The following is a 16,266-nucleotide window of genomic DNA, read 5'->3' as shown; positions in this document are numbered from 1 at the left end:
GCTCAAGTCACGAGCGGCTCCACGAAAGATAGAAAGATATCGCAAGATATAAGACGTTATCAGTGAGCTAACCGCTGCACTCCTTGAAAGGGTCGCCGGTGTAATCTGCCTTGCAGCTGCAGACGAAGCTGCCGATCGTGTCGGTGCACTCGGCATTCTCGCCGCAGGGATTGCGCTCGCATTCGTTCACGTCTGTTAATCAGTCAGGGTTAATCGCAAGGTGAGTAATTATTAATCGCAAGCGATCGGGGGCGGACGGGGGGTGTGGCATGCAATGATAGTGAGCATTAATTGTGCTTTGGCAGTGACTGACTTTCGCAGAGAGTTAGTCCTTGGCCGACGAAGCCCGGCGGGCAGATGCACTTGTACGAGCCCGGGACGTTGATGCATCTCGCATTCGTCGCACAGGCACCCGCATCACCGCACTCGTTCACGTCGATGCAACCGTGCGTAGGGTCCATCTGATAACCGGCGTGGCATCTACACTCGAAGCTACCCTGGGTGTTCACGCACTCCGAGTTCGCTCCGCAGGGCGTACCTCCCTCGCACTCGTTTATATCTATTAGCGACGGGTTAGTGTTTTAATAGATCTGTTCGATTAAGATCGATCTCCGGGGAGACCGCGCCCACATCGTCGAGAAACGCGAATACGGATACTTGTGAGTTCAAGCGAGTCAGTAGGATCATACTGTACACTGATCGACAGACAAGAACAATTCTGACGATCTGGGATCCAATGGAATTACATTCTCGTTATTTTAATAATAACTTTGAATAAAATTTAAACACCAATTTTTGTTAAAACGTTTGTTAAAGCACACCAATTATGCGATTATTGTATCAGTGGTGATGAACAATGCTATGTACATTACGCGAAGCATGATGATTAATATATGTACACGATTTGGCTTCGCGTTGCGCGACATTTCATCCCTTACTTATCACTCGTAACTGAATTAATGCAGTTTACTTCGAATGCGATACGGAAAGATTTGTAATCAAATATAATACACACGTTATAAAATGTAAAAGGTAAAAGGACGATCAGAAATTCTCGGTACTCACCGTGGCAACCTGTTAAGGGATCGCCGTTCATTCCATCGGGGCAGGAACACCGGAAGCTACCGTGCACGTTCGTACAAACTGCAGAACGTCCGCAAGGACTTCTCAGACACTCGTCGATGTCCCTGCACTCCTCCTCAGGACTGCCGTCGTATCCTTCGGGACATTCGCATTTATGCGCGCCTGGCAAGTTCACGCATAGCGCACCCCTTCCGCAGGCACCCTCGAATTCGCACTCGTTAATATCGAAGCACTGTTTAAACAAATTTATCATTATAAACTGATTTCCTATATGAAACGTATAAATTATCTTGTAATAAAATGTAAATTGAAAAAACATTTATTATTTATATCCTGATCGTTCATATTTCTACTGCTACACTATAATTTAGAATTTTTAATCACGCGTATCTTTAATCGGAATTTGTCTGTATATATTCTATAATTAATTCACATCCGTCAGGAATTTATAATAATGTTTAAACGCTGATTATCATTTGCTAATCATCTGATGTAATAAATATTCAAAATAATTCATGATATCATAGGAATCATGATATCATATCCAAAGGAATTTTTCCAGTACATTTTCCGACTCACAGAGGCATTATTATCCCCTTAAAGTTCTAGCTTATCGCTCCACGTTTCCGTTTTCACCAACGTGTACTCACACTGTTGTACGGGTCTCCCGTGAACCCATGTTGACACGTGCAGGTATAATTGCCAGGTATGTTGTGGCACACGGTATTGTCACCGCATGCACCTGGTATCGTGCACTCGTTCACGTCCTCACAGTGCACCTCACCGTCGCCGATATATCCGGGTTTGCACTTGCACAGGAAGTTCGAAGGTAAATTGCAACACTCGGCATTTTCGACGCAACGCCCGGAGAGCGCTGGATCGTCGCATTCGTTGATGTCTGCAGATGCAATTTTATAAGTAACGAGACAAGTGCATGTACAACGGCAGAGCGACAAGTGGTAGTTTAATTACCCTCGCAATGGAAGCCGTTGCCGCGGTAGCCAGGAAAACAGGAACATTGAAAGCTGCCGAGCGTATTTGTACAATGGGCAAATATATCACAGGGCCGATATTTACACTCGTTCTCGTCTGCAATTTATTTAGCGGTTAATTATTACATCATTAAAAAAAGAAGGTATTGTGAAGTAAATTGAAATTGTTGCACAATGTATACTTGCGTCAGACTGATCCAAATGGTTGCATATTACAGAGTACATTAATTGATTTAATAGAATTTCAATGATTGTGCTTCTTGTGTAGGTAATAATTTAAAATAAAATAGCGGTTACACAAACCTGGAACTTGACAATTGCATCCTCCGAAGCCGTCGTTACAGTGACAGACCGAATGCAGACAGACACCGTTTTGACATTTGGTGCCGTCTTCTTTTGTACAATCGTCTGCGAATATGTTTAATAAATTCATTATTAGATCTTGCGCGAGAAAAATATATATTTTTCATATATGCTAAAATAAAGTAAAATGTCTGTGTTACTATAACGCAATCGACAAATTTATAAATTTACGCTTTCACGATGTACCATGTCAACATTCCAACAAACAAGAGGACAATGCTGATAATATATACAGGGTGAGGCACCTGAAACAGGCCACCTGAATATCTCGGCTGTTATTGGTGATAGAAAAAAATGTGTCAGACCAAACTTGCATGGTTTCGAGGGACACATAATTTGTTCTAAATAGTTTTTTATTAGGTGGACGCGTAGAGGTCATATGAAGGTCACCTTCGTTTTTTTAAATGGTATGATATGTTTTTTTACGTACCATCTAGTAGAGCGTTTGAAGATGTGCACATTGATCTACGGGTCAAAATCATTCAAGGTCACTGAAGACTAAAATTTCTAAGTGCTAGAACTTTTTCATTTCTGAATTTACAGTATTTTCAATAGCAGAGAACTCTAGGCAATATAAAAAATAATGATATAATCAACTCAGAACTTCTCGGAAAAGAAAAAATTTCTAAGGGCTAGAACTTTTTCATTTCTGAATTTACGGTATTTTCAATAGCAGGGAACTCTAGGCAATATAAAAAATAATTATAACAACAACTCAGAACTTCGCGGAAAAAGAAAAAATTTCTAAGGGCTAGAACTTTTTCATTTCTGAGTTTACAGTATCTTTAATAGCAAAGAACTCTAGGCAATATAAAAAATAATGATATCATCAACTCAGAACTTCTCGGAAAAGAAAAAATTTCTAAGGGCTAGAACTTTTTCATTTCTGAATTTACGGTATTTTCAATAGCAGGGAACTCTAGGCAATATAAAAAATAATGATATTATCAACTCAGAACTTCTCGGAAAAGAAAAAAGTTCTAACGGCTAGAACTTTTTCATTTCTGAGTTTACAGTATTTTTAATAGCAGAGAACTCTAGGCAATATAAAGTAAATTATTTTCCCTTGCAGTTGGCCTTCAGTGACCTTGAATGATTTTAACCCGTAGATCAATGTGCGCATCTTCAAACGCTCTACAGATGGTACGTAAAAAAACATATCATACCATTTAAAAAAACGAAGGTGACCTTCATATGACCTCTACGCGTCCACCTAATAAAAAACTATTTAGAACAAATTATGTGTCCCTCGAAACCATGCAAGTTTGGTCTGACACATTTTTTTCTATCACCAATAACAGCCGAGATATTCAGGTGGCCTGTTTTAGGTGCCTCACCCTGTATATTAATATTTTAAGGAGAGAACAATGTAGGGATCTTGATGCATCCTTGAAGAAATGTAGAGAAATAATGGATTCTATTTACGCAGATAATCAATTGATGATTTCACCCGAACAATATTAGGAGATGTACTCATCTATACAGGAACATCCTGCTCGAGGCACGGGTCATTTTTGATCATTAAGTAAAATTATCCGAGAAAAAGGCGCGGATAAATTGCGACGGTACTGTGAGCCATCGGCTAATCGTGCAATTTTCTCAGGTCGGATTAATCAGCGGTCGAACATCGAAGTTTTTCTCACGAGCTATCGAAGCGGGAGAGAACCGACTTCGGTAGACCCAAGTAACACGAACCGCTCATCGACGCGAACTCGTCGACGCGGCACGTCAATTACGCTTCCATCAGGGCGCGCTAACGCCCGCGTGGAAAATAAGAATAAAGCAGCATGGTTAATTACGACGTGGGCGTGACTCGGTACAACGTGATATAATGACGCGAGAAGGGATTCCCCCCTTTAATTGACGCGACGAGATGCAACGCGCTGCAGCGTCGCGTCGGCGTTCTATGTCTCCGCGCGGTTCGTACAACGTGATGGGAATTATCTAGCCGCGGTAATGACATCAGGAATGAAATGACGGACGTGAAATGAAGAAGCGACGGAAATGTCGCCGGTAGTGCATCGCGTCACGCGATCCGCACCGAGGAATATTCCTCCTCCTCCCTAGGGTGTCTTCTGATTCACAGAGGAAGTCATTCCGATGAACCCAGATCCCAAGAATTGAAGTACAAAGTCGATCTCGAGGAAACGCGGCTTCCTTTACTCTTTAATGATGACATACCCGTGCACTTCAGCTTCTCGCGCTGTTCGTCCGTGCCCTGGTAGCAGTCGACGCGATGATCGCAGAGCTTCGAGAGCTCGAGCAACTGCAGAATGTCCGTCGACTCGTTGACCTGGCAGCCGAAGTACCCATCCTCGAGGTTCAGGAAGAATACTTCTCGCCTCAATCCGTAGCCGAGTCCGTTACGAGATTCGGCCTGAAAATTTGAAAAGGATAAATTTGAATTGGATACTCCAGATATATTTTGTTTCTACGGAAACATCATGATTGTAATTGCACCTAAAATTATTCTTCAAATGACTAACATGGCTATGCGTTATTATTCAATTTGAAATGAAATTTTTCAGGTAATCAATGATATCAATCATCATGATTGCAATTTTGATTAAAAGACTATTGCATTAAATCAAGATAAGCAAATGATCTCTTTGAAAAAATCGACACTTTTAGACACTCACCGGATACGAAGATAGAAGTATCCACGCCAGCAACGGCCAAAGATGTTTCATCTTTGCTGTAAAACAAATCAAATCGCAGCGGGATTAGTCATATTGTACAGCCACGCACGCAAAATTAATTTATTGACGGCGCGCGACAATTTTTAACGATGACCGAATGTACAGTGCACACACTTGTCATCCTTCGTGCGTTAAGAAAACAATTTAAATAAATTCTTAAACACGCGCGTAAAACGGCCCGATGACTTCACGCGGGAATCACCCGTGGCAATTGCATCATCGCGAATTCACAAGTGGTTTCGTAAAAACCACCGTTCTGCAGGACGCCCAGGAAACGACTTTTCGCGCCACATCCGGGAATGAGAGGAGAAATGGGAGGGAGAGCACTCGACATGTCACGGCACGAGGAAATCGTCTCACGGCCGGAGAAAATCGTCGGAAAATTAAGCGTGAACGCAAAACCGCAACTGTTTTTCAGCCGAAACGGGTAAACCAACACCGGTCGAACACCTGTTCGACGAACGAGCCGTCACTCCAGTTCAACGTGTTGCTAATTCACGAATGTGCGTTGGGGAAGTCGCTTGATCCATCAACCCCGAGCATGTGGGCCACGCGATGCAGAACGCGGGCTTTATCGTTCGAAGGACACAAAAAACTTACTAAAATTTTCAGCTCTCCTAGTCTTAAATATCAAGAATATTTGTCGAATATTAAGATTCATAAATGTGATTTAATCAATTATTTAATTTCATATATTTAATATATATAATTTGCGCATTGAGTCTCTATACAACTCTCAAGTATGCCTCGTACATCTGTGGAATCCGTAACGCCTCGGATCCGACATTGTGGGAAAATCGCGCGGCGCGATGGCGGCCACCCGGTGTCCTCCGACGTTCCAGAAAACGCGGAAATCGTCGAAATTCTCAGGCAACGCCGCGGTAACCGTTCCCGGTTTATCGGTATCCGCCTGCCGCAATTTCTCGGACGGGCGTCAAACTGTAAATGCAATTTTCGCGGGATGGTACATCCGTACGCATCTCGTAGACGCGCGTAGAGAGTGCCTTCGTTCCAGGTCCGCAGGCACCGCAGGTTGCAGCCGTCGAAACGCAGACAAACGCGGTAACGCGCGCGCGTGCAACGAATAGCACAATAAGTTACAGCCACGGCGATCAACCTGGCGCGGTGAAATGTTAACGACTGCACGCGGCGGGGCCCGGGAACGCCAGGGAGGATCGGAGCAGACCGAGGGGGAGGAGGGAAGGAAGGACGTGCGCGTTCGCCAAGGATGAAGAGGAGGAAGAGAAGCGGAAAGTGCGAGAAGGCCCGACTGGGTCGGGATAAGAGAGGAAAGAAGACGCGGAGGAACGTAATAAAGGAGGGCGTACGAGTGCGATGCACCTGTAGCCCTCCTGGCCCCCCAACCCTACCTTGCCGCGTCGTCGCCGCGGAGTCGCCCCTCCGCGCCGTACCCCTAACTCGACAAGACGTATAAACTCGCAGCTGCGAGCCGACCAACGCCGGGAACCCACCATGGCTCCCTTATTTTAATTTTGTCACGGAAGCCAGCTACCCCACTGCGCGCATACATATTTTTGGACCCGACCCGACTTCCGCAATTCCATGGTCAAGATCATCGGATATATTTAGATTGGAAAGGTATTACAACTTTGCGAGGTTTAATATTAGAGAATATTAAATTCATACATTTACTCGGAAAACTCACGTGAATGTGTTAAGTGGATTGCATATTTTGCAATTGTGCTGCGATTCTTGGAATGAAATACCGTTTGACGTGATGCCTCATTTGTCGCAGCTCAGGCGCACATTCTGTGGTTTTAGAGGTATTTCAATTGTTGTTGTTACAAAGGTAAGGGGATTGTGTAACGACTCGCGGATGCACGTTTACATGGAGTATTCTATTCTCTTGCCAATCTCTACAAAATTAATTTCTTCTATAGTGCCTCTCTCTCTTTTAGAAATATTTATCTATTTTATAAAATCATGTAACAATTTAATAGTAACATCATAATTTTTAATGGGAATAATAGCACATTCAAACACGCATTTAATACGTATAATTATAAAGTCATAAAAATAATACATATATATTTGATATAAATTTTCATCTTCTTGTGTCTTACAAAAACTTGAGACAAAAATCCACCGTTAATAAAAAAAATATCTCGCGAATTTCTTTATCCCACATGCACGCTGCAGCGCGTGCAAGTGAAAACGCGAAATTGCGTGGCGATCGTTCTTGGCCGGCATCGAGCTCTCCGCCGCGAGGGATTGACACAGATACATCGATTTTTGTCGATGCCTCTTTAGCATATCTGCGCGACGCAATCTCTCAATTGGTCAATCAGCAGACTGTCGTCGTCCGTAATCCAGTCCACGCGAGTGAGCGCTTCAATTTTGCATCATAGTAGCTGACATCTACACGCGTCTACGCGCGATGTAGATTGCATCGCGTGTTCTCATATGGGACACCTACACGATAAGAACGATGGCGCGGCCTTGCCATCAAGACAAGCCAGATCGACAAGGTCTGAAAGATCAAGAAATCATTTCGTCGCTTTTCGCGTTCTTCCGTTACGCCAATTATTAGCGGGTTCTCGCATCGCTGATGTCATCCGTCGCTAAAATCCGGATAATAGCAGCGAGCGGCAATTTAATCGAGTCAGCTCGACTCGAAATAGATATTCCAGGTCAATAACGACTCCGGAGCGCGAGTCATCGGCTCATGGATTTCTTCTTGATTATCGGCCCGCCTCGCCCACGACGTTCTCGGTTTATGGAAGCTTGCAGGTCAGGAACGGCGGCCGGGCACCGTGAAAGTGTCTATGTGTCTACATGAAGAAGTGTCTACATGTGTTCTAGAGAACATCCCGCGGCGGAGGTAGAAATTATCTTCTTCTGCGTGTGCGTTCGCCAAGGGGCACATCCCACGCGCGCGAGCGCGCGAGCGGAGCTCAAAGAGGGAGGAGGAGGAGCCGCGTTCGAGGCTCCGATACGTCAATTGCACGCGGAAATAATGTTGTTCGTCGGAGTGCTGTTCCGACTGAGTCGGTTCCGCGGGCGACATTATTTGGAAACGACACCCGCGGTACCACTTGGCATTGTTCGACGGAATCATTAACCCAGTATACAGGCGGCATCAAAATTCATGCACTTTCTCTCGCCTGGCCTCGAAACGGCCAAGCCAAATTGAGAGACTCGAGAGGAAGGAATGTTGAGAACCAAGACTTTGATCGCACTCGTGCAGCCTTGGTAATTATATCATTGTAAACAAATGATTTTCAGCTGTGCCGATCGGCCTTTTGTTTTAACACGCGCGACGTCCTGAATTAGTGGTGACGCCTATTTATTTCTTAACGATAGACGTTCATGGCTGCGTAATGTCGCCTGCGAGCGAATTTGCATGTTTAGCACCCACCGTCTACGAGTTTAATTGCATAACCAATGTGTTAAGTCTTCCTACGTGCGCCGCTGATTTCACGCACGAGCCTCTTTACGCACTTGCGTAATGCCTCGGATAATGCACACATAGAACTCGCCGAGCCATTGATTGGAAAAGACGATTATACGTTTGCTGTACTAACGATTTCATTTAAATCTAATTTTTATTTAAATTTTGCTATCCAATTTAAATTTGCAGAGCATTTAAAAGCATTAGAAAACATTGTAACATAAATGTTTTTTACCGGTAATATTTCTTCCTGCTTCTTAGTTTTTACGTATAGATCGCGGCTGCATTAGAAATGTTAAACTGAGCTCAGAGATAATCTATGCGCATACATATTCATAATATCTGTAAGAAATATATAAATAGTCACTTCGTACGTAGATAAAAAATGTGAAAATGTCGGAAATATTACTCAAGCCGCGATGCTTGTGACAACAATATAATTGATTTAATGAACACGAATGATTTAATTGCACGGTGACTGACTGACAATAGAGAGGGTAATGGAATAAAGGAACTGTATGCACCGGAACGCCACGCTGTTCTAATTACTTGATGTCTTTCTTTCGTTTCGCAGGTCAGCATGTGTGTCAAGATGCATCGATAGCAGCGCATGTACCCGTGTATGAATATTTATTTATATATGTGTGTTAATTAGAAGCAAATACACGTACGCAAGAAAGAGAGAAAGCTTTCTCCTCGCCACACTTGTCAGAACCTGCTTGCGTTATGCGCCATTCAACAGAGTAGCTAGCCGTAGGTTGCTGATACCTTTCAAAATTTTGATGACCGAATATCGAAGTCCGTTTGTCTCTCTCCTCGAAAGCGGGTTCCAAATCAAAATAGCAATAAAAATCCGCAGGTCTGCATCTTTAGTCTCTGGTAACGGTTTCCGCGAACGGTGGCTGGGAAAAAGAAATCTCGTTCGAAAGCTAAAGAAACTATGAGTGATGCATGTTATTCCATCATTCTGTTATTTATGAGATCCGTGAGATTCACATCAAATTGTTAGAATCACAAATTCCGCTCGATTAATCGCGGTCGATTAAACGTACAATCAACGTGTCTTATTTCAAAAGAGATTAGATACGTGCCCGATCACATTTCACTCTCGCTCTAAACTTAATGATCGCAAAATAATGCGTAATAACAATAACGCAGTCTTGCTTTGTCAAGTTTCGCCGGTGATCATCGCGGCGATTTACGTAATCCGTGGGTGGATTCGCGCCACCTCCGGGAAAGCTTCTTCTATTCCCGCAACACCTGCCGCCGTACACTGATTATCCCCATTTCATAACGATCCTTGAGCGCACAAAGGAAGTTTAGGTCAATATCCCGCAATACGGACAGCCGCCAATTCCGCCAAATGATAGACGATACTCACGGACGCGGGCATTAAAATTCAATTTCGCCACGAGTTATCCGCCACGGACATTCGCTGATACGTAGATTGATTGGGCGAACGTAATAAGTCGCATACGATTGCCTTAAACTTCGACACGCAGAAAATAGCAAACACCGAGAGGCGGTTGAAAGGTCCGCGCGTGCAATCTATCAGCTTCGATCCGGGCTCCTTAGTATCCTTTGATCGGCATTATCCACAGATCATTATGCGTAGATCTTCGTCGGCCAATGCCTCTCGCAAACGCAGACGGAGTACCGAGCAATCCATCAATACCCATTTGACATCCGGCGAGAGGATCTCTCGCGAGGTTCCTCCCGCGAGACGAATCTGGCAGCCTCGACCCGGCGCATGCTATTAGGAAATCCGAATTCTAAGCACGATCAGACGCGAGCGCGCGCTTGCCTGAGGCAACATCCGGCATGAATCAACACGAAGTACAAAGCGGACGGCGCGATTTAGCCCTAAAACTTACGCCCACTCCGGAGCAACGAGAGAGCGGTGAGCGAAGCGAGACAGAATTATTCCGGCGCGAAGTGAAAGTTCTTCGGCTGGCTCGGCGAGCGGACGTTAAAAGGCTCGTGTAGACCTCGATCGATCGTTCGTTCGTTCAATCACCGAATCGGTCCCAGCGTTCCCAATTGCTGGCGATAAGTTCACGCGGTATCCACGCCGAGTTCTGACTAAAAGATTAACTGCAATCGAGTCGCGGGCGATCGGCGCGGCCGGCGCGATATTAATTGCGAGCGCGAGTTTAATTGCATCCCGACAAACAACAAGCGGTAAACAATTCCGGTGATTCACGATCGTGTACTCCGCGATTGTTCAATCGCCGCGCGTTTTTCACGGCTTGATGCTTTGCAGGAGCGAATGACGCCGTTCCCGTTACGCGCCGCGCAAAACGCGCGTAGACGCGCGGACCATGTGCGTGATCCATCCTGTCCGGCGTCATTACGTCATCCACACACCGAACGCTTATCGCGTCGTTGTCTCCGGTTAAATAAATTAACGCAGCGTGCAACCTTGCACGAAGGCCGATAATTAAACGGCTAACTCTTGCCGAAACGTCCCATTACGCGTCGCTGCGTGCAAAAGATTGCGGCCCGGCATTGTTTGCGGTAGAAAAGCGCACGCGACTAGTCAAGCAGCGTTAACGCTCCGCCGTCGTGCGATACCGTCGTGCGATTATCGCGTGCGTTAACGTCCGCGAGGAATTAATGATAGGTGCATCGATCAAGGTGCGCGCGTAATTAACGCTCAGCCAGCGTCGCTTGACTCTTCGAAATCAAGGATGACCGCGTCGGTGCCGCGCGTAAACGGCACGATTCATTTGACACGTCGGATTATAATCGTGCTTTGCGCTCCTTTCGGCGTCACGCACATGGCACCACGTTGTCCTGGAGTTTACCGCTCAATAACGACACTCGCGCGAGGTGCCGTTACATCTTACATTTTCTTCTTTCCGCACGCACTTATTTACAATTTGCCCAACAGCAGCAGCAACAGCAGCAGCTTCCGATCGTAAAACCTCCGCTCCGCCGCGTCCTAACAGTAAATCTCGCGTTGCAACGCGGTTGTATTCCACGCGCGCGCGAGTTGCGCGGATGGAGACACAAACAAAATATAAAAATAAGATGTAAAATATATGTAGAATAAAATGTCAAACTTAGAACTTATTGTTGGCGCAACACTGCGCTAAAGGTAGAAGTTTTCGATCCGTGATTTATATTAGAGATTTATTTCAGATATTTCTAGTATTCTGACATTCATGAAACTTTAAATAGCTACATTGTGTATGTATTCATGCATAATGTCATTGTCGTCGCATCGTTTGACTTTTTGTAGTCACTTTCCTTGGCTATTACGCGTTTGTTGACATTATTTTTCATGTTTCAGTGACTTGATTATCTGATCAGATGATCGAGAACAACCTCCGACCTCCGACCGTTCGCACATGCAAACAGTTTTGCCGAAGGTCTTGCTGTCCGACACGCGCTCGGGGTCCCCGATAAATTAATCGCGGCCGAGAAATCCGCGATTACATCACGAATTAATGGAGAAGCTGCAGAGGTCGCGATACAAGGGGTGCAGATACCAACGTCGTAAACGACCGCCACGGCAAATTAGTGTGTCAGCGACTAAAAAGGTAAACGCGCGTTCATGTTCACGATTTAAAGCCACCTTCGCACCAGCCGATTTTCTAACGGTCCGCTAACAAAATTGCTGTGTACCGTATGGAGATGTATTGCTGGATGTAACGGACTGCTTGTTCTCGCCACCGAGGAACTGCAACGACGACCTGCGTTCACGTTTCGCGTCCTTCTATACGTTCAGAGTTTAAATTTCCTCTTTTATCAAGAATCTTCGATGCTTACATAGATGCCAATTAAAAAAATATGTTGGGCGCTAAATTTTTAGATATTATATTTAAATGGAAGTTTTATCATCTTTCTGACGCAACGTCATGTTTTTACTGTATTGTAATGTATTAATTAATTTATTTAATGTATTTTAATGTATTATAATGTATTAATGTATTAGCCATTTTAATATTTTTATATTAAACACGTGATATTTAGTGTTATGACATTAACTCTGTATGAATAAGGTACTTTTCCTTGCGTACGGAAAAATGATTGAATTTTTCTGTTCGAGCAGCGTGGGATCGATAGGATGGGAGAGGCATAAAATGACGCAGGAAGCAGAAGCGGAAAAGCGAAGATCCGACAAGCGCACCCGTAACGCACGGTATCCGCGCAGATCGTGTGATCGAGAACCAAGGTTTTTCGCTTCGCCGACCTCGTTAAAGGATTCACGTTATATTGCGCGCAACAGCACGCGTTTTCATCGCGAGGTGGGCGATTCTCCTAGCCTGGAATAAGACGCACGTTTCCCTACGACGCTACGAGTCTCTTCAATTTTTAATTACCTACTTACCAGTAAATAACTATTCAATTATTTTTAATTACGCAAATTTTTCGTGTTTCATGCACATTCTTCCAGGAAAAACAAATTTCACGGTATGGGAAAAATAATCGAAAGATGTCAACGAAAATTGGAATGCTGCTAGTGGCGACTCACTCGACCGTGAAAACTGAAATACTTGAAATAACGAGCAAAATAAAGATAACATAATTTTCGTTTTATTTGCAAAATTCCGAGTGCGCCGCGAGCTTGAATGTCCATACATGGTAAAGTGAATCGACAAACAAGACGCCCGGATAAAATCGAGACGTTGCACACCAAGGCCGCTTCGTTAATGATTGCCCCTGAACGAAGAGACGAGCGTCTTCATTTAATACGCACAACCCGCCAGTTTTCATCGTAATTGACATTTCCATCGCCGTATTAGCCATCCGCGATTCTCTGACGCGACGCGCACCACGCGCATTTTTTTCCCACGCGCTGAAATCCCACAAATGACGTGGACTGCAAACGGATCATCCCGTTTTCTGTGGGAATTGCCTTTCCTTGAGGTGAAGTATAACGGACATGTGCGTGTAACTGATTATCGGCGCATCGTGCACACACCGTTTGGTCGCATTATCGTGTATTCCAGGCCGAAATTATAAAATCAAATCACGATCGTTGTGTGTGATCATGTAGGAAGAAAGTGAACAAGATAAATACGAGCTATTACTAATAAAAATAATAAAATAAATAATTTATTGCTGATTAGCGAGATATACATATAACACAAACAAAATTTGTACTCTATGTACAAAGTAGCGATATACGTTAATTAAAAATTATATAAACACAAGTACAAGCGAAATAAGATATTTCGAAAATTGAAAACGAAATTCAGAAAGAAATTGCTTTAGAAAGAAGCTCGCCGAGAAAACGCTTTTCGCGTGTGATGAAAGTTTCGAGAAACAGCACACACACTTACGGAAAGCACGTAAAACGATGCGTGGAATTTAGAGCGCATTTACATCGAGCAGTCTATTGATTTCTCGCAGAAATTTCTCTCTCTTCTTTTCTCTCTTTACTCGCCACGCAACACGCTAACGGATGCTCTTCCTAAACATGGAAGACGGGAGCGTAATGGACTACGAGGCTACACGCCCGATCTGTTGCAAGCATTGAACTCTCCGAGTGACGCATGTCCAGTTAAGGTCCGCATAAGGCACTCGACGCGGCACTCGCGTAATCGATCGCGCGTTGTAACTTTACGTCATGCGCAAGACACGCGTGATGACTTCAGTCCCCGATAAAACGTTTCCATCCTTCTCGCTCACTTTATATCAGTTACGAAAATATTTAAAGAAACCAATTATCGAACCTGCATTTCGAGATGATCAGAGAAAGAGGATATCGAGTGTGCCAGGCTCGTTTACAAGCGCAATCCGCCGTCAGTCGTGCTGCCCCTAATCATGCAATTAAATTTACACGCTCTGAAGCGATAATTAATGCATTGTACACAACGGCATGACAATTTATTATCAATTAACGTGCGGCTTTACGACCTGCACGTGCATCCTCACTTCATCGATCGAGCGCACGCGGCTAAATGAGATAAATTCAATTTGCAGCTTCTATACGCTGATGATAAATCGCGCGACAGGATTGTCCCGTAATTCGTGACAAGTGTTGCTGTTCTTGCTGATTACGAACACTGGTGTAATTGCCGGTAAGACGCGATGTAGCTATAAGGAGAATGTGAGTCAAACGGTTCGCCAGGCGATGGGACGCACGGGCGGCGGCGCGATCACGGAAACGTGCGGAACGGAACCGAATGCCAGAAGATCGTTCGCATCATCGAGCGATGAGGCCACTTATAGACACATTGCCGGCGCGGGAATACCGCGTTATTATTGGTTTGGCAGGGAGACGCGTATATACACACGCCTAGATGACTGGCGCAAAACGGTAAATTACAGCAATCTCGCCGCGCGCCGTCTAACACGCGTTGCCCATTGTGTCGGGCCGGCAAATTGATTGCCGCGCTTGCGAAAATTCACCGTTTTAACGGCATATAACGTAGGCCACTTTTCTCCGTCCCCGCGTCCGGAAACGTTGCCGATAATACGCGAGGGTTAACATCAAGAGCTATTACTCTGATCTCCCGCCGACGTACATAAATCCAGCCATTAACTCTATTCCTAGACACTTTCGCTTAGTATGTATTACGTGTTCCCGCCGTTGGTCCTCTCTCCCCCACCTCCCTCCCTTGCTCGTCTCCCTTTACGAGACATAATTACGGTAGCACAAATGCCCTCGTCCCTGCTCTGTCTTTTGATACGAAAATTATCGGCTGTCCTGCGTCCTGACAGCGGATGAAGTAGAAACATCGTTTGCTTCCTCGTATTCTTCACGGCGTTGTACTTCGTCAACAGAGTTTGCGTAGATGGTCCTGTTGGGCTGTCGAACGCGATTGATAGAAATTAAGACGTGATCATTACAGCGACGAACTACAAGACGTGCCAGCGCCGCCAGCAACGGAAGGATCGACTTCTGAACGAAGAAGATGCGTTATAGGCAGGTCCGTAAATTTATTACGTACGAAACGAATGCGTGAGATATCTGTGCGCCGTATCTCTTTTCCTCGAAATTACGTAAACATTATGTTGAAAGCAGCGTTCTTTTTCACAGGATCCCTGCTCATCCGCAGGCGTTCTGATGTCACTTCTCACGCTAATAAGTAAGTGTCTAAGCTCCTTAGCTGCGAACAGCTGCGGACAAGGCTAGCGGAAGGAATCGTCACTTGGCTCGTCCGCGATCATTATCGGCAGTGCCGCGATGCCGGAGAACGGCTGCAGTCAATGAGACAATAATCAAATTATCCGGATAATGGCAAGTGCGTGGTGGAGTGCGCGGCGCGAGTCGCAGCTCCGGAAGAGACTCGAAATGTAATTTGCGCCATGACCCTCCGACACCGTCGTCTCGAGGCTGAAATAATTGCATCGTAACTGTTAAGGGGTGGAAGGTCGGGAGGAGAGAGCGCGGGTACGAGCGAGCGTGTACGCGCTAATATGCGTACCAGCTGCTAAAGGGAGACAGGAGCGACAGAGAAAGAGAGGGAAAGAGAGATGCAATGTGGAAATATTATCGCGGGAAATTACATCACGGCACGTCGTGCATCGAATTACCGCGTACACGACGGGGCACGTCGCGGCGCATTTATCGCGCCGTCTTTTATCGCGAGAACCGCGTTATTAATATCGCGCGATTAATAGACAGATCCACGTCGGAAGCTGGGGGATCTATCTTTCTTTCCTCCTCACGACTATAATGTCTTTACGTCGAGAAATGCGCGCGTTAAGATTCTTACGAGTCTGTATTTTACGATTCTGTCGCCGCGTCTTGCTTCTCGTG

General features: G+C 45.0%; 1 protein-coding gene across 1 annotated transcript in view; it reads right to left on the bottom strand.

Annotated features, from left to right (window-relative positions):
• LOC105278470 overlaps positions 1–16,266 on the bottom strand; it is a 97,768-nt gene that overhangs the window by 69,455 nt on the left and 12,047 nt on the right. Inside the window, exons 2-7 of the mRNA XM_026972855.1 lie at positions 5,078–5,133; positions 4,620–4,815; positions 2,379–2,483; positions 2,056–2,172; positions 1,734–1,981; positions 1,066–1,315 (exon numbers count right to left, since the gene is read on the bottom strand). Coding sequence (XP_026828656.1) covers positions 1,066–1,315; positions 1,734–1,981; positions 2,056–2,172; positions 2,379–2,483; positions 4,620–4,815; positions 5,078–5,133 — 972 coding nt within the window. The remainder of the gene's footprint in view (positions 1–1,065; positions 1,316–1,733; positions 1,982–2,055; positions 2,173–2,378; positions 2,484–4,619; positions 4,816–5,077; positions 5,134–16,266) is intronic.

This window comes from Ooceraea biroi, chromosome 10 (genome assembly GCF_003672135.1).
Source record: "Ooceraea biroi isolate clonal line C1 chromosome 10, Obir_v5.4, whole genome shotgun sequence".
In the NCBI taxonomy this organism is placed as follows: Eukaryota; Metazoa; Arthropoda; class Insecta; order Hymenoptera; family Formicidae; genus Ooceraea; species Ooceraea biroi.
Note: the sequence above shows the minus strand (reverse complement) of the source record. Positions and strands in the feature narration are given on the sequence as shown.